At 40.4% G+C, this 18,428-nt stretch overlaps 1 protein-coding gene across 3 annotated transcripts in view; it reads right to left on the reverse strand.

The window, feature by feature from the left end:
- Positions 1 to 18,428, reverse strand: part of LOC139930595 (lysine-specific demethylase 6A-like) — a 49,562-nt gene that overhangs the window by 29,691 nt on the left and 1,443 nt on the right. For all 3 annotated transcript variants that reach the window (XM_071923815.2, XM_071923814.2, XM_071923813.2), the window contains exons 3-5: positions 4,468 to 4,576; positions 3,833 to 3,882; positions 2,062 to 2,120 (exon numbers count right to left, since the gene is read on the reverse strand). In XM_071923815.2, the coding sequence (XP_071779916.1) occupies positions 2,062 to 2,120; positions 3,833 to 3,882; positions 4,468 to 4,576 (218 nt within the window). The remainder of the gene's footprint in view (positions 1 to 2,061; positions 2,121 to 3,832; positions 3,883 to 4,467; positions 4,577 to 18,428) is intronic.

Below are 18,428 nucleotides of genomic sequence, written 5' to 3' on the forward strand. Positions count from 1 at the left end.
ATACAGCGTCTAAAGGAAACACATTAACTGCTGTGACTTGTACTGAAAGAAAAGCAACCACTGGTGGCAGCTGTAAGGAGGCAAGTGGTGTTATCTGTCACACACACATGCGCGCGCACACACACACACAAACGCAAAAGGGAAACTGACTCGGTATTTACAAGCATTCTCAAATGAAATCCGAAATGTCTGTTCACTGTTTATTAATAAAACCTGACACTTTTAATTTGTAAGTATGCCCCTAAATTTATTTCTGTGCTCGTATGAAATATACCCTGAAGAGTGACATGAAATGCTGAGATGCTGGGCTTGTTAAATGAAATGTAGCAGGCAAGTGGGAAATTAATTAAACTCTGTCCTTGGTATTTTGGCTCATATTCCAGCCCTCTGATGACATTCTCAGAAAATTAAGCTTATACAGTAGGTCACACAGAACTGAAATGCTAAAATCTGTTGAGTAGCAGTAAACATTAAACAAATTAATAGAGGATTAATCAGAACTCAATTACAGTTTTCTTGTTTGGGGACAGTGCAGATTTATTCTGGACAAGTAGATTTCTGATGTATTGGCTCAACCAGGCCATTGTGGGGAGAAAATATTTAACCTCTGGAAGATCAAATGACCACGTGAATCAAAGTCTGTCCTGGAGAGATGCGCTTGTCCCTTCATCATCATTTTTAATAAAGCTCTGGGGGTAGATCTTTGCATGAAAGCGGCTTCTAGCAAATGCACACATCACTTCAAAAAACTTCAAATAAATAGTTGTAGCACACTCATTCACCTACAGTTTGATGCTCTAATTGTATCCCATCCAGATGGCCCTGTTACGTGACTCAGCTACTAAAAGGCCTTATTTGCTAGCTTGTAGCTATCGGATACTTGTTGGATTTCTAAAACAAGGCAACAGTAAACATGCTGTCCCCTACGAATGATGAAGTCCCCACCTAGGCCTATCAGTAACACATACAGTATGTCACCTTGTTTTGAGCTGTAATTGTCGTTCCCCCTTTGGCCAATCAGTGTAATTTTGAATGCTGGAATGCAGTGGTGTCTGAGATATTGCATGTGACGAATGAACAAATGACGTTCCTCCAATTTCATCGTGGGGAACAACTATTAACATGCCAAATTTAGAAAGTGTGTCAACAAAAGTGGTAAACATAGCAGGGGATCCACCAATGTTGGCAGTCCAAGGAATTAAAAATCAAAATTATCAGTTATATTCACATGAATACAATCAACCATACCCATGAAAAGCAAGAAATAACTGGTGTATTTTTTTATGGTTGATTTTAAATTTATAAAACACAAATGATTTTGGGTGTGGGTGTAAAACACATCAAGAACACTTCTGAGCTAAAGCCACAAGTCATTCTTCTATGACATGAATGCAGCAGAAAACCGGCAGCCAGTGAAATAAATAAGGAAGTGTGTGAGCAACGCTAAAAAAGTATCAAATGGGCTATTACAACTGAAATGTCGTGATCAGTGTTCAGTCGCAGCTATACACGTTTAACTGCAGTGTGAGTGTTGTGTGAAAGAACGCGTTTTAATTGCTTTTTGGATTCAACCATTATTTATGTATTGGACAGCAGCGCTCCCAGTAAACTGAAGCTATGTCAAGCTCTACAGTGAAGTAAGTGTTATTATCCTTTAAATTATCCTTTAAATTGAGTACTCCTGATGCCTGATTCTTGTTGGTACTTCAGCCAGAACTGAGTCTTATCTGGTAGTGGCGTTACCATGGAAACAACACACCACAGCTTCACTCACAGGCATTCTCCAGCTGGTAACCACACATACACACACAAATACAGACACACAAATATACAGACTACAACAATAGCACCTAATCGCGGTCTCTCATTCACACATGCCATTCTATGGATAAGCAATCACTTGAATGGAGATGTCTTTCCATTGTGTATTATACGCCAAGATTACAGCGTATTCAACAGCGTTACCATCAAGTCAGTGGTGTTTGCTGTTTTGAAGCACCACTGAAAATTGCCTAGCAGGACTAAATTAAGTTAAGTGAATTGAATGGAGTTGGTACTCACCACTGAAAGGCATTATAGTGGAAGTAGACCATCCCTAGGCCGTATAGAAAGGCAGCATTCTGGTGGAGAGATGGAGAGAGGGGAGAGCCAATTAGGACAAATAGTTAAATGAAAACACACTTTAACAGCTACCCACATTTCTCTGTAAGTGCACACACACAAAGAACGCGCACACACACACGTTTGTAGCAGACAGCTGCTAATGCTTTTAATGGCTAAAGCACAAGTGATGGAACGATGTTTACAGGAATAAAACAGGATTATCAGACCAACAAAGAAACAGAATAGATGGTTTCAACATCAGCAACAACACTGTAGTAACCAAAAACAGAAATCCTGCTCAAAAGGGGATAAAAAAGGTACTGTAATTTCAAAATATACATTGATGAATCATTTCAGTGTGGTGTTCAAGCGCTCTCTCTGTATATCAAAACTAGGAGGGTGCCTGGCAGTGTCAGAAATTAAAGGGGGCTTGGGGCAAAAATGAAAGTTTATAAAATGCCTGTGAAATTAAACATGACAATTAGGAGCACCGTTTTTTGCATTTCACATTTTGTGTTGTCAAATATTCAGGTATGAATGTGACAAATGCCCCCCATGGGCCACCGTAGGTAATTCAGGGGGGCCCAGGGATTCTTTCCAGTGCATTCTGGGCAAGAAAAATTGAGTGGCTGTTGATCAGAAATCAACCAAGCGCACAGCCTGAAGAAGTAGAGGAAAATGCAGACCCCATACAAACCACTGCGTCAACAAAAAATAAAACCAATACCATAAAAAATCCAATCAAGGGGCGGAAGATGGACTGGTTAGGGAAAGAGAGTGGGGGAAACGGCACCAAACCTCTCTGTAATGCCTGCTGCGGGTTTCCAGCAATGGGAAACAAACTAGTACAAATTTATTTACTAATAGGCCCTATGCAATGAAAAATTATTATTTCATAGTTAAATTAAACTGCTGCCAATTGAACAAAATGCCTCTAAAATTCAGATCAAGGAGGCAAAAAAATGCCCTCCGGAAAAAGTTAATTTTTCATTTCCTTGTGTCTAATAGTCCAGAGGTTGCAGGTTTAATCCTAAGTATCAACAGTACCTAAACATGCCCATGAGTCCCTGAGTAAGGGTACCTATGCCCTGTGTATATCTACCAGCCTGCTCCAAACACAGGTATTGATAACTATTCAATAAAAACATCAGTGATGGGAGGAGCCAACTTCATATGCCCAGTGATATATCACGCACCCCTCGTTCCTCTAACATCCAAGCTAGGTTCCTACATAAGGTGCGCACCTAAACAGCACCTGAATAGCAAAATCAGATCCTGTGTATTGGTAAATACCTATCATTGAATAACTACTGGGATACAATAAACAGCAATACGTTCCTGTGATTGTATCCGTTCTTGAAAAAACAAAGCATACATATTTACATAATCTTGCAGCTACTTGGTACAGCTCATTGCAATAGTGAGACTTTCATCAGAATACCAATAACCAGCCTTCAGTCTCACCGCAGAATCTCAATACAACAGGAGAGAAGCTCAAAATGACTCCAACACGAAACCTGAAACCGCACCTCACACCAGAAACCAACCCAATCATGACCATACATTCATCCTGTGTGTGAGTGGGTGATCGTGTCAGTGTGTGAGAAAGAGAGCCAGACTGTGAGAGTGTAATTGACAGGATGTAAGTGTCTGAGTAACTGAGTAAGCGAGTGAGCGAGCATGTGTGTGTGTTTGTGTTTGTGTGTGTGCATGTGTGCATGTGTCTTACCTTCCAGTAGTCTGACTGTAAACTGTAGTACCTCTGGTATGCCGATAATGCTGTAATTAGAGAAGAGGGAAGCTGAGAGTTAGTCGGGATATCTAACCGCAACACCATGGAAGAAAAGCAGCCAGCGTTACAATCACGTTACGATTGTTATCGGGACAATTCCATGTCCTTGCCAAATTTAGAAAGGTGAAGAAAACCACAAAGAGGTAGTAGGAGACAATGGTGTATGTGTGTGTCTCTGTCTGGATTACAATACAGTGAAGTGACAGTTGGCTGTTCTGTGTGTGCATGGAAGTACAGCTACACAACTCCCAAAGTCCTTCAAGGCATAATAAAAGTTTTCACATATGGAGGTCTTAACAAGAGGAAAAAAAGGTTATTTTTAGGTTAGGACTAGGCCTTTAGTGGTGAGAATTAGGTGCTAAGAAATGAATGCAGGTCAATGGAAAGTGCTCAGAAATATAGCAATACCAGTGTATTTGAGTGTAAACCAAAGGTGAGGATGAAACAGAACATTTGACTTAGTGTGTCTGAACAAAATTAATTATTCGCACCAATTGAGTACAGTGGAAGAGAAGAGAAGAGAAGAGAAGAGAAGAGAAGAGAAGAGAAGAGAAGAGAGTCGACCCACTCACCTTTCGGGTAATCCTCCAGGAGGAGGTTGAAGTGGCCTAGCTGGCAGAATAACTCGGGCTCCACTTTGCCCTCGGCTTTCAGGATGAGCGAATCATAGCAGCGAACAGCCTGGGGACCACACAAGAACAAACTGGCTCAACTTCAGGACATGGGGTGCGTGTGTGTGTGTGTATTTGTGTGTCTGTCGGACATGCGTGCACACACAAACAGGGCTTGAGAGAGGTGAACAAGAGCATGTCACTATCTATGTCTGTGTTATGCAAAGAGAGAAAGAGAAGAAAGAGATAGAGAGAGTGCAAAAGAGAGAGCGCAAAAGAGAGAGAGGCAGAGAGAAAAGAAAGACAGAACTTTTGAAAGTCACAGCCAGCCTGACGTCAGCGCCCTAAGTCTGGCCAAGCCGACTCAATTTCATTTCACCAGATAAAAATCAGCCAGTGAATAACTGGAATGAAGTTTGCTCTAGATAAGGACTCATGCTTCAGGGTTTTTTTGCCTGCCGTTGTGGAGACGGTATGCATATTCCTGCCTTGATAAAGGATGTACAAAAGTAGTCGGCGCCTGTGGCTGGATACACACTACCACATCTCTGCAGTTAATTTAAAAAGATGGCAACAGATACTTGTAGATGCCAAAACTTTAAAAGGCGTGGAGGTAGAGTGCCTCTGGTATATACAGAGTCATCATAAGCATATTCAAATGTTTTATTAAGGCATGTGATCAGAAGATTTGTGTGCGTGATCTGATCCCAGTCCCCAGCTTCAACAGCTTTGCACGGATATAAAATCTGTCATGTGCAAAGTCCAGGGTAGAGGAACTTTGTTTACAAATCACAATTTCAAACTCCATTTGGCTTGGTGAAGAAACTATTTTAGTGTCATCAGATTGGAAACCAAGGTTTGTAAGTTTACACTTAAGAAAATGTATTGCCTCTAGTTCATGTTTCCTCAGATTTGAGCCCATTTCACATTTGTAACTGGATAATCAAAAGTTGGAAAAGCATTTATTACAATCACCTGTTATTCTCCTACCAAGATGTGTGGTGATGTAACAGAATACTATGAATAGGGCCAATAGACACTCCAAAAATACAAACACACCAAAAACAATGGATCTCAGCTATGTATGCCAGAGTTTTTTTTACACCCTCAGAAAAGATTGAACATATATTTTGAGAAAAACAACCGTTATTGCCCATCAGGGCTGGGCAATAGTGTATCAAATTTAAACATCATAAATCATAATTTTTGCCCCTGCGTCTGCTTCCCCATTTCTGTGTCAGTGTTTCCCCTGAAGAAATGTGTTAGTCGAGGTGGTAGTGGCTGACTAACTTTAATACCTAAACAAATAACACGCACAGTTAATGTTTTCCATCTGCCATTTCTGGGGAAAAAAAAAAAAAATCAAAGGAATTCCCACTTCCAATGGACACAGTCTGTTGCCAATCCCCAATGTTTTCATCCAATCACCCAATCCTATCGTCCATGCTGCAATTTAAGGCCATACCACCCAGCCCTATCCTGAAGCGACACTTTTTTTCTGGCAATATGCATACATTTTCTGGATCAGAGGTATTAGCGCTACTATGAAATAAACCTCACTTAGGTATAAAAGCTGAAGCACGCACAAACAAGTCAACAAAGTCATCTTTTCATATACTAAAAATGTAACTTCAGTAACCCTGTTACAAATACCAATGATGCCAATTAGCAAGTGAAGACTGACTCGTCTTCTTTGCTGATGCCCTGCTTCAATACCAATAAGGGGCTGTAGAAAAATATGTTGTGATTTTCACAAAACTTCCATCTTCTACCTCACTCTCTGAAATCTTCCAATTCACAACGAGCTCTGAAATCCATCCTTTATAAACAATTTTCTCCAATACCCCTTTCACACCAGACTAGTGAAACAGGAAACTGGAAATATCCAGGTCATCTGTCAGTGTGAAAGTGTCGATCCGACAGACAACGACTCTGGTACACAAGTGTGGCGTAAAAGGTGCACTATACAAGGGTGGTGTTTACCGAGCTGGGACACTGTCACGGTGACAGAGGCGCTGACGACATCCAATAATCTACAAAAGAAGAAATGGATAGCTGGAGAGATAACAAAATTAAAGAACTTCTCTTCATTCAAGGGCAAGAGGAAATTCACAACCAAATAACAGGCACAGCAAGCATCATGTGTTCCTCTGTGTCGACCACAGAGAGGTGATGATTAAGAAAGCACACTTGCATGCAGGTCTGTCCTGAATGGTAGTGACAGAGTACATTCCTGTATACCAGGCTCAGTGGGAATTTCCTCCTAAACAGAATGAACCCGAGTCAAGGGTCTAGACAACTTGTTTTTCATATGCCTACTAGGATTACCCCGCAGTCAAAACCAGCTCCTGCCAACTGATCCTCCAAGTAATAATTTGATTGCACAATGTTCGAGACTGAGGAAAATATGAGGTTGTTCACAAGAGGCAATTCATAGTTTATTTTACTGTAATACTTGTTTTCTCAGTTATCTCTCCTTTCACCTCCTCTGAATTGAGTGCATTAAACTGGAGCAGGTGGGCAATGTTACCCTAGCCAAACAATGCTAAGTTGCTATAAGTTTATCTACTCTTGTAGGGAACCAACCACCATTTATAAGTCCTATTTTGTTAAAAAATCTAGTTTGCTGGTAAAATAGTTACAGTAGCTGGTGAATTTTGAAGTTTAGTGTCCTGCAGTCCTGTGGGCATAGTTATTGAAAGTAAAGAACAATGGAAAAAAACAATACAAAACACTGTAAGAGCAATGAAGGAAACTGACCAATAACTATAGAGGATTCTCCCTCTCTCTCACACACACAACATGCAGTCTGGAAGCTCAGAGAACCAAAACACAACCAGGAATTTGCGTTGAGTGACATACAAACACCTACCGAATCTTTCAGAGGTTACTTCACCTCTGCTTCTGCATTACACTGTCAATAAAGCTTGAGTGCATTTAATTTAATAATGAAGTATTTAGCCTGGGATACAGAGCGCTGTGATTCTTCTGTGAATGCCAAAAGAGGCCAAAGCAAGATAATACACTCCTGCCAGTTTATAAGCTCAAGTTGCTAATCTGGCCTTTATATTCAATTTCTGCTGCCCCGTTCTTTATTTGTCATGCCACACAAGTAAGCCTTAGGCAGTGACAATGATCTTTTGACATTGATGAGGTTCACAATCATGCTTTATAATTTTCAGTGTAGCCCCAAGAAAACGGTGAAACAAAAAGGACCTCATCAGCACCTCATGAGCAATGTACCATGATAAAACCTTTAGTTTCTCTTTTGGCAGAGTTTCAAACATCCTGTTGCAGAGCTACTTCAAAGAAAGTCAATAATGTCTGACCAATGATTAACCTGATGGCATTACGTCTTTTCCTGAAAATGTCTGTGTGCTAAGAGGGGAGGGAACAAGGGCAAAATGACCGCTTGATCCACATCTGTGTAGGTCTAGAGCTTGGCTGAGTTATCCAGTATATAACGAGGGTTCTCAGATCAACTGAGCCCACTGAAGTACAGCAAGGAGCGCAAGTCAGAAAAGAAATGAAGCGTATGACGTAAATGTCACTTTCCACAACAACTTCATAAAACAAAGCCGAGGGTGGCCTTCCCTGGTATGTTGGTAAGTTCCCCTGACGCCACACTGAGACCACATAAAAAACCGCCTCAGCTGGTCCCCAACACCGCCCCTTCAAAGCCAAAGAGCAGCAACTGCGAGAGCTGTGAAACTGAGAAATATGACTTCTAAGTTTGGATTGGCGATACAGAGGTGGATAATATATCACCAGATAGCATTTACGGGGACATCTTTTTCTCGATATGAATTCTAAACCCTACTCATGACCTTTGTCCTTTAAAAACACAAAAAAATACTCACTGCTGTTTGTCTTTCTTGGGCAGTGTCCAAGCCAAAAAGCAGCTTCACGATCAACTGCAATTAATTCACACAATTATGAAGATGCTGAAAAGCCCAAACCTATAGCCAAGACAACACATAGCACATGTGGCAACGAGGCAAACCACAAGACAAACAGGGACACTCTCTTTCAACAGCTGAGCTGGCTGTGTGCTGAGTGATGGAGTGGCTGAGGACAGACGGGCTGCGACGCCACTGAGGCGTGTTTACACTGGAGGAAAATCTGGCTTTTAACGTCTCGGAGAACAGAACTCCAGCCAAACAAACAAAAAAAACATTTCATGGACTTCAGATAATCTATATTGAAGGCAGGTTCTTCCTGTTCAGACACAGGTTTTTGTTTTTAATATCAGTGAAGAAGTATCCACAAGGATTATCTCAATACCACAACTGTTTACTCAACAACGCAATGCAACACTAAAACGGCAACCATCCTCATTATCACAGAGAATTTAAGGTTACTGTTTCACCAGGTTTACTGGGTCATACTGAACAAACAAAATGTATATACACATGTGTATGATCTCAGCTGCAAGTAACAGTTATACGCTACATAGGCAATGTGGGTGAGATGGAGTAAGAAAAGAGCGGAACGAGTCTATCGATGTAAAATATGTTTTATGCTTCTCTAACCAAAATTTGACATGGAACAAAAGGATGGTGACCATTCCATCATTGGAGAAATCCTAGCAAAACATGGATGCAATAGCACAAACACATCATGTAAACCACCTCACCTCAAAAATAATTTAGTTTTTAACTCTGTTGGACATAGGTCAAAATTCAAACTATATAGTAGTGCATCAACATAATCTGCTATTCCATATGTGCAGTTGAATCTGATCCTTAGAGCTCAGTAATATTTCGTACTCTTTGGTAGTGCAATTCTTCAGTAATGCTAAATCATTGTCAAACGTGCAAAATAGCCAAAACAATATTCTCTTAACATCTGTGTACAGACTAGAGGTTTACTGATGAAGTGCAGGGGGTGGGACCAGGGCAGATGACTGACAGCACAGGTGTGTCAAAGGTGTGTGCGATGTGTGAAGTGTGCAGTGGGCGTCCAGTTGACACTGCAGATGACTGGAGGCACCCTTGCTCGTTTTCCCCCACAGTTCCACTGCTTATACTGGCAATAATGTTGATGGACACAACTATGTCTGGCAAATGGAGACACTTGGCTTGCTTGTTTAGTCTCACTCAATCAGAAAGTAATGGAGATATTCAAAATGTGGCGAGACATGTAGACTAGGAGGCCAGTCCACTTTTACGCAATTACAATGAGTCTATACGTGTATGCACGAGTGCACACAAAAACACTTCAAGTTTTCCTAGTAAATTGGAACAGATTTGCCATATGCGCCACAAATCAAAAAGCTCCAGGAAAAAACTACACTAATTATCCTTGATAATGAGATCCCACAATGCATTTGTTTGACTAATGAGCAGAATATTATGACGTGTGATCTCCATAAGATGATTCAAGTCAAATGAACATTTCTTAAATGCTGAATTCATACCCCCCCCCCCCCCCCCCATGGGCTATGCTAATTTGCCAAGTGTTTGAGCCTTATCAGTGTCTCCTATACACACCTAGCAGCGGCGTTACGCCACTGCTGAAATATGACCGCAGCTGCTGAATAATTTTTTTTTTTTACGAGAGGAGAGAGGAGAGGAGAGGGCTCCGTCTTATCTCTTTAGAAACTAACATTATATATAGGACGCTTCATATCCAGGTCAATTCACACACCTGTGAGTAGGGATGCCCCGATAACGTTTTTTGACGCCGATCGCCGATCGTCTATGAGCCATATCTGCCGATACCGATCGGCCATAGATATTTTTTTTGTTTTGTTATAGCAGCTGGTATAGCAGTATTATAGGTCAGTTTCCATTTTATATACATTTCATCCATCAAATTGAGTCCTGGTTAAAAAGTATCAACATTTTCTTTTTTTCTACCTCAATATTTACTTGATCATTATGTAAACAAAACCATGTGCGTTCTAGGTAGCGCAACATGATTTAGTGAGATAACCGAAGCACAAGACTCAGACTGTTGCCACTTGCCTGTGTTGTTGAGTCGAGTTAAATAAATGGAGACACCCTCCGAAGATATATATCCGTTTCAGTCTTTGTTTTTGTATAAGTGAATGTTCTTAAGAGAGAGAGAAATGAGACTTTTCAGTTGCCTCTCCGCTGTTAGGGTCTCGACCGTCGTCCAGTACAACGTGGACAGCGGTGCGGAGTGCAGACCATTATGTAAACAAACGCACATGGCATGCGATGAATTGATGCATTAAATCAGCAGAGAATTAAATGAGGGGAAGTAGCGGGCGTGACGGACTGTGACTTTACTGGGTTGTCCATGAAGATTTGTGTTTTTAATTAACATGTAGCCTAAAGAAATATGAATTCAAGAAGTTCAAGAAGAGAAATGGCTCATGTGTTTTGCGTCATCGATCGGTTTTTGCAATCGGCGACTATAAAGCATTATCGGAATTCTCCTATCTCATATTTATACTGAATATCGGCCGATTCCGATTGCTGGCCGATCGATCGCGGCATCCCTACCTGTGAGTGAAGCATATAAACGAGAAACTTTGCGCTTACCTGATAATGTCAGCACAACGATTATAACAACAAGCACCGGGTAGATGTCAACAATGAAGCAAGCAATGCTGATCACGGATTCAGGATTATCATTCGCCGAAGGGAAAACAGTCCTGCAACTTCACGTGAGTATCGCACAGTAATGTTACAGCAAACGCAATCATTTGATAGGAATACGCAAGGAAACGCCTATCTGTGAAATAAACAACATTTGGAAGATCCATCTTGATACAAAGATAGTATTCCACAAGCACCGATTGTTTTCTCATTCCTGGAGGCGGGCCTTACTTTGCGCGAGAGCCACCGTGACGCGCGAAAGCTGTCAATCTCAAAGACAACTGACAGATTCCCTCACAGAGATATTAACGTTATATATTATTTGGATAGGATTCCCTTAAAGAAACGTCATAAATGTAAGTTATTTTATCATTGAAAATGTCATTACATTTAAGTAAATTAACACTGTTTGATAATACAACAGTGTGGTGATGCAAGTTAATTCTGGAAAAAAGGACAGTTAAGAATGAATAATTGGAAGAATGAATGACAGCTAGCTAGCCGCTAGCTAACACCCAGTGGATGTAAACGTCACCCAGTGGGTGATATGGGTCACACATAATAGCTTGTTTGTCAAATCACGTTTGAATTTTTAAAAGTTTAAAAGACTGGCTGATCAAAAGAAGAAAGAATTAATAATTGACAATAAATGTCAATAATTGTTTTAAAGATTATACTTTTATTATGTTCAATAAAAGTGTATTTTCCTAAATCTTGAGACACCTCATATGTATGCTAGACAGACATTTCCCCTGCTCATTACTATTATCAAATGTACTGTATGTACTTAGGCCTCAAGAGCCCTTCTGGTGCTGGCAGAGACATAGAAACCTCCCGGCAGGGCGCGCTTTGCGAGCGCACAAAAATGTTTTTGTGCAAAAAAATATTTTTCCCTCCGTTGCTACAACTCCATCCTAGGGGAAACACTGCGTATAGTTGAATCTCAAAAGCATCTGAACGGCTTATAGGTGTTACTACTCCTATGGTCAACCAATGTTTGTGAATATGAATAATTCTCTTGCCACAAAGCTAGGGTCCAGCAGACCAACTCTCTGATTGGTAAGGTCATCAAGAGTTAAAACCTGGACTCCACTGGCACTATATAGGAGGCCCAGGGAATGTTTCAATTTTAGTTCACTCTAGTGCCAACAGAGATGAAACTTTTAACTCTCTTGTTTCTAGCTATGGAAGCCATTTGTTCTCATACACCAAAGTGAGAAAGGCTGTCAAATCAGCACTTACAGACCCCAAGAAGTGGAAGTGCGAGATAAGATCTACAAAATGATGCATCTTTCATTTAAATCAGAGAATAAATGAGTAAGCTATGACTTGATAAATGTTCTTTTGCTGTGAAACATTTGAGAAAATGCCTTTCAAAGCTTTGCTAGTTTTGAACTCCCTCTCAGTGTATTTCTATGGTAGCATGCATATATTCCCAACAGCAAGAACTATATAAAATGCAATTTGCACAGCAGAGGGGTTTTCGCATTTCCATCAACTTAACATGACATCCTGACACGTTATCCAAATAGGCCACTGATTTCTGATTTCCCCATTACTCCAAACCTATTCCAACATTTAGACCTGGATGTGTTACTTATTATCATAGAGATGCAAGTTAGGACTGCGATTATCAAAACAATAAGACAACCATAGCAAGCACACAGGAAGTTAGCATCACAGGAGCTGGCTGGCTAGCTAACTGATCTGAGCAAATAAGTAGACACATTGAAGTTGTCATAATCTTACAGAATAGATGTGTTTTACTTTTACAAATCTGTATAGTGTTGCTGTGCATCAACAACAACTTTTTAAACACTACTATTAATATAACATTTAATATAACACATGTAACAGTATTTAATCGCTCAATATGGATAAAAGGATATCCTAAACTGATTTATCACAATAATTACATGACAAGGCTGGAATATTTCTTGTCAAGCTGACACTGGTTAATGACTACTAGCCAGCCAGCTATGTCTCACTTTCCTTTCCTCTCTGTCCATTAGGGCTAAATCACAAAATAATGAAATTACAATATTGACCCCTGAATTTGAAAAGCAGCTGGATTTTTACAGAGGGAACAGTATATCAGACAGCCTACTAAACCTGTTGTGGTGCTGTGCATAATCTCTGTCTTGTAAATCAAGTTGCAATTCAGAGAAAATTGTCATTGTATTAAACCCTAAGCACTGGCACCTCACACCCAAAATTCACCTTGCACAGAATTTGAGCCAGGATGGTTTTAGAGGAGGTCACATTGGCCCCCCACTACATATCTAGAGGGTCAATGCCTTGAGGGGTCAACAGAAAACAATGATCTGGAGACTAGGGTTGTCAAAAATATCGATACTTCGATACTTACGGTTGAAACGGTTACAATACTCATTTTCAACAGTATCGATACCAGCAGTGCTTTCTCTTAATGAAAAATCAAACATATTATTTCTCCGCCTCCACTAGCCCCACACACAGACACACACACACTCCGCACCGCTGCCCACAGCCACTCCTCTCACTAGCAGTCAGCTGGGTTGTTGCCTCAGTCAGCAAACAATGCTACAGAGTGGTGCCGACGAAGGGGGGTAACACGTCAAACTTGGCGCAGCACCTTAAGGACCGACACCCCAGTCTTTATAAAGAATTTTGAGAGGTTAGCTAAAGCTCCCGTTTCAACATCACTGAAGCATTAAACATTTATCATAAACGTTAACGTACTGTGCACATTAGCTGTTTTAGTTTAGCTAACTAACCAAGCTACATAGAGCTAGCTAACGTTATCACGTAGGGTTGCCAGATCCCCCCTTTCGACCGGACTGTCCGGTTTTCAGATGCATTGTCCGGGCCCGGTCAGAAGGCTTGAGCAGACGTTGAAATGTCCGATTTAAAATGATTCTGTCAATAATAATCCACTAACTCTAGCCCTGCTGATTTTTCCCTATCATTGGTAAGTATCTGTTGCGACTAGTTTCTGTCTCTTGTGTTTGTGTTTTTTGCTTAGTTGCTAACAGTCTATGCTGCAGAGGTCAGGAGGTAATATGATGTTTCACATGCTTGTACAGTATAAGCTCACTCCCCTCAATAAAAAACAGCAAATAATGACAGCGACACCTGTCAATCAAAAATGTGTTGTTTGATCTCAGACAACTTTAAAATATTGTTTTCATGTTAAAAATATTAGATTTTAACATGAAAAAATATTTTTTTTAAAAAGATTGAAAATCAATTTTTAATATTAATATTAAAAATCAATTTTTATGCCTCTTAATGTGTTGTAATTTTTTTCCCCTGTGGCATCAAAAATGGTATCGAATATCGATATTTTCCTGGGTATTGTATCAAAGTTAGAAATTCTAGTATCGTGACAACCCTACTGTAAGTACAGATACCAAACAATATATTTTTCAATACTCTGTGCTAATGATAGGGATGTGCAAAAACAGGATTGTGAGGATGTGTAAATGTTTTTTGTACTTTTATTCATGCCTGGTAAATATTTTGCCAAAATGCAAACCAAATGGAGAATGAAACAGCACCGATGCACTGCCAGCCTCTCCCCCGACACAATGTCCTCAGCCATCAGAGATGTCTGATTGGGCGATGTGACGATGTGTAAATGTTGGACATCGAACAACCCGAGACAGAAGGGCCTCCCACCAGCAGGGTCTGCCTGGGTGGCTGCGACATCACATGGGAGAGAGCGCAGGGGACGAGACTAGTGCTGGTAGTGGCAGCTGGGTGGCTTTTGGCTTGAAATATAACCATCACATTCCCTTGGTTTGCTCTTTCTTAGATAAAACATAGATTAAATAAAGTGAAACAAAATGTGTCATGCAGCTTGTAGTAGCAGCAGCGAGGCCACTATTGGCTTGTTGTGTTTGACTTGGACTCAATATCGCATCGATCACATTGCATTAAACATGCACAGAAGCAGAGTTTGTTTTTCTGAGTTGTGTTGGAATGGCTGTGTGTCTGGCATGTAGCCAGACACACAGTAGCCATGCAGGTTAATGTACAGCATGTTGCTGCCCTGCCAATCACAAGTAAAGCTGAACACAAAAACACTGCTAGCGACTGGCTGAGAAGAGCAACAAAGAAAGGGATTTCTCCGGAATCTCAATTGAGCGCGCTGACCAAATTCCACCAGGACATTTTATATTTAGGGGGCGCGGCTTTGATCAAACCCCGCCAGCATGATGGGCAGCTGAGCCCTTTTTAGCCCTTCTTATTTTCCATGTTTATAGGTTGCATTCAAAATTGCAATAAGGACTAGCTGAAGTATCTTCAAGATTGTTTTTTTCTGACAAAAAAAAGGGGGGAAAAAACTCCAACAGCCAAAATGACAAAAAGTGTGCCCTTGCCAAAAATGGGCCGGTGCCACGAATGCCTTGATGATTCACAGTGTGCCACAAAAACAGGACTGCCCTGCCAAAGACAATAGGAATGACAGTAGCCTGCTTTATGGTTTAGAGTGAATTTTCCCTCCTTGAAGTAGATGGTCAAGGTATAAATACCTGTGACTTGTTTACTTTGGGAGCAAGAAAACAGAATCAACTGAAGCAAATAAATTGAATAAAGTTCTTCATGCAATTAAACAAATACACAACTGCAACACCAAATTGTGACACACCAAGACATACTGTGGTCATCTGTAGCTTAATGGGCAGAGAACAGCACTAACATTGCCAGGGTGAGGGGATCAATTCCCACTGGACCACCCTAACTAAAAATTTTGATATTCATTTTGGATAAAGGAATCCAACAAACGGTATGTTATATTACATATAAATAGTATGATACATTACTGTGATAAACTCCTTGCAAGTGCAGTGCACAAGGTTTGAGTGTTTGGAGGGGGAAAAAAATAAGTCAGGTCCAGCAGACATAAATTAAATACCATTTATGTTCTACATTAGGCTACCCAGTGTGAAAACAGTCATACATCAACACTGCACAGGTTTTTAATGTAAAAAAACAAGTCCAGGAGACCTCAAGTAGAAAATTTGTCTTCCTTCTACTTAATCTAAGTCTACGTCATTGCCACCTAGTTATTGGTGGTGATACAGTGACCCAGTTCTGTCAGAAATGTTGAACCCACGGTTATCTGGTGTAGATAGCGGTGCAACAGAGCTGCAACACGGCCGTCGCAAAGTGCCAGACAGCGAAGTCACTCAAAACTAATAAAGCTGTAGAAGGATAGCGAGTCATAAAATGCATCACGCCTAGAAAAACAATTGAAATATTTGGCAAGCAACAGAGAGAGGCAGGTAATGATGACACAGCGTATAAAATCATTTTGAACAGAATCAAATACAGAATGTCTGAAATGTTAGTCTGAGATTAATCGCCTGTGATGCCACATTCTGGGTCACGTGCCGTTTTGTTTTCATGAGTCCTCCTCAGGTGAAGACACAAGAAAACCTATGAAGACTCATAGTGTCACAGAAAGACATTCTTTAACGCAATTAGGGAGTGTTTACACTGGCAGAAAATGTTCAATAAAGCCAAGCAAGACTTAGGTCAATAGGTTTGCTTTCTGTTTGTACTGACACTGAAAAATAACTGTTTATTTGCCTCTAGAAACAAATAGTTAAAATAATATGTTAATATAGTACACCTAAACTATAAAGCTGTCAATAAGCAATATTCACAATAGTCTTCATGTGTTCTACACAATTTACTGGTCCAGTTTCAGCATGAGACCTATGCTATATAATGTGTGCTGCTCACCTGACTAAACTTTGCTAAGAACATAGGTATGGTTAGGGTTAATATCAAGTCCATAAACAGAGAAGACTTGTGCACACTTGGATCAATGCCCTTATAAAGGTCTTGCAGATGGAAAGCTAGTGATAATTATGAGAATTGCCTCGATGTAGGTATGCAGACATTGTTAGGAAGAGATGTTACATAACCACTCTGCTTATCTGAACCTCAAACTTTCAAAGACAACAGTTACTGAAACATGCCTAATAAACAAAATATACAGCAATGTAAACATTTTCTAGTAATTTTTAATTTTGGATAAAAAAAAAGGCTATACTATCCTCCAAAACAATTGCTATCTGAAGCAATAATTTTCTGTTTATTCCACTGTCCACAAGTTTATTTCTTTAACACATTGCAGCATACAATATTAAAATTGATCTGAGCAAAGAAAAAAGACAAAATGAGTCTAGAAACCTATAAGCTAAATCTACATTGACAACAAATACATTTATAGAACTGCATCATGTCAACTTTAATGTTGTCCACAACACAAAGCTTGCATCAAGATGTGTGGGGTGAATGGATGCACATGACTAAGTGAGGAAGAACCAGTGGGGTACACACATTTTCCACGTTTGCAGATTCCCATCCAGTCCACAGATTTTTACATTATCAGTCAAGCAAATCTAAACATCTCACACACTTGGTGTTTTCGTTAGCCTGTCATGCCGTCAGCTATGTTTGCTGCTACATACTTGACTAGCGTCACTGTTAGACTGCAAAATGGTCAGAATGAATATCTTCACAATGATAACAGGCTTACAGGCTGCGAGTGAACTGTACGGGCGTCAGTAACCAGATGACCTGTGTGCATCTATACCAGGGTATAAAACAGTGGGGCTGCATCAGGGCTCCACACCACTCCCTGTAGAGCAAGATCTGGTTCATACCAATGTGAAACCTCACTGCCACCAAATACCCACCAATGTCGCATTCATTCTTTAAGACACAGAAAGTGTTTGAATCCAACAATTTCCACACTAAGAACAAACTACAAGTTGTGCGAATGACATGCAAAAGTCTTGTATACACGCCACTAACAGCAAACCAATTGCACAAGGCCTGAAGGTGACCAACCAGCCTTCTCATCGTGACAGGGTATGTTTGTTTTGACGCTATGGGAAAGCTTTTTTTTCATGCCAGTGTACCCATACATGGCAGTAAACAGTTGATTGAAATTGTCCTGTTAAATCAACAAATTATGCACCCCTTTTCTGGACTAGGTTAAACAATTTTGCAAAGAAGAAAGTAAGGGAAAGAATAAGATGCTGATAAACTTGCTCTACTATGAATTAGGAACTGGACTGTTTGAGTGAAGACTACTGCCTGTGTTGTATAGTACATCATCCATATTATCTAATAAGTCTATCTAGCTCTACTGCTTTATGCTTTGTCTGTGCAGCTAGATGAGCCCACTTCCTAGGTATCCCACACCACCTAGCGAGCAGATTTTGAGTCGTGGATGGCCCCTAAAACCATGAGCTGTCAACAGCACCATTTTTTTGGATCTAGGGTGCAACACAAATGCACAAGGGGTGCGTTTTGCTCTTTGTTAGCCGTGCACGGTGTTACCTACAGGTT

Source organism: Centroberyx gerrardi, chromosome 21 (genome assembly GCF_048128805.1).
Source record: "Centroberyx gerrardi isolate f3 chromosome 21, fCenGer3.hap1.cur.20231027, whole genome shotgun sequence".
Classification (NCBI taxonomy): domain Eukaryota; kingdom Metazoa; phylum Chordata; class Actinopteri; order Beryciformes; family Berycidae; genus Centroberyx; species Centroberyx gerrardi.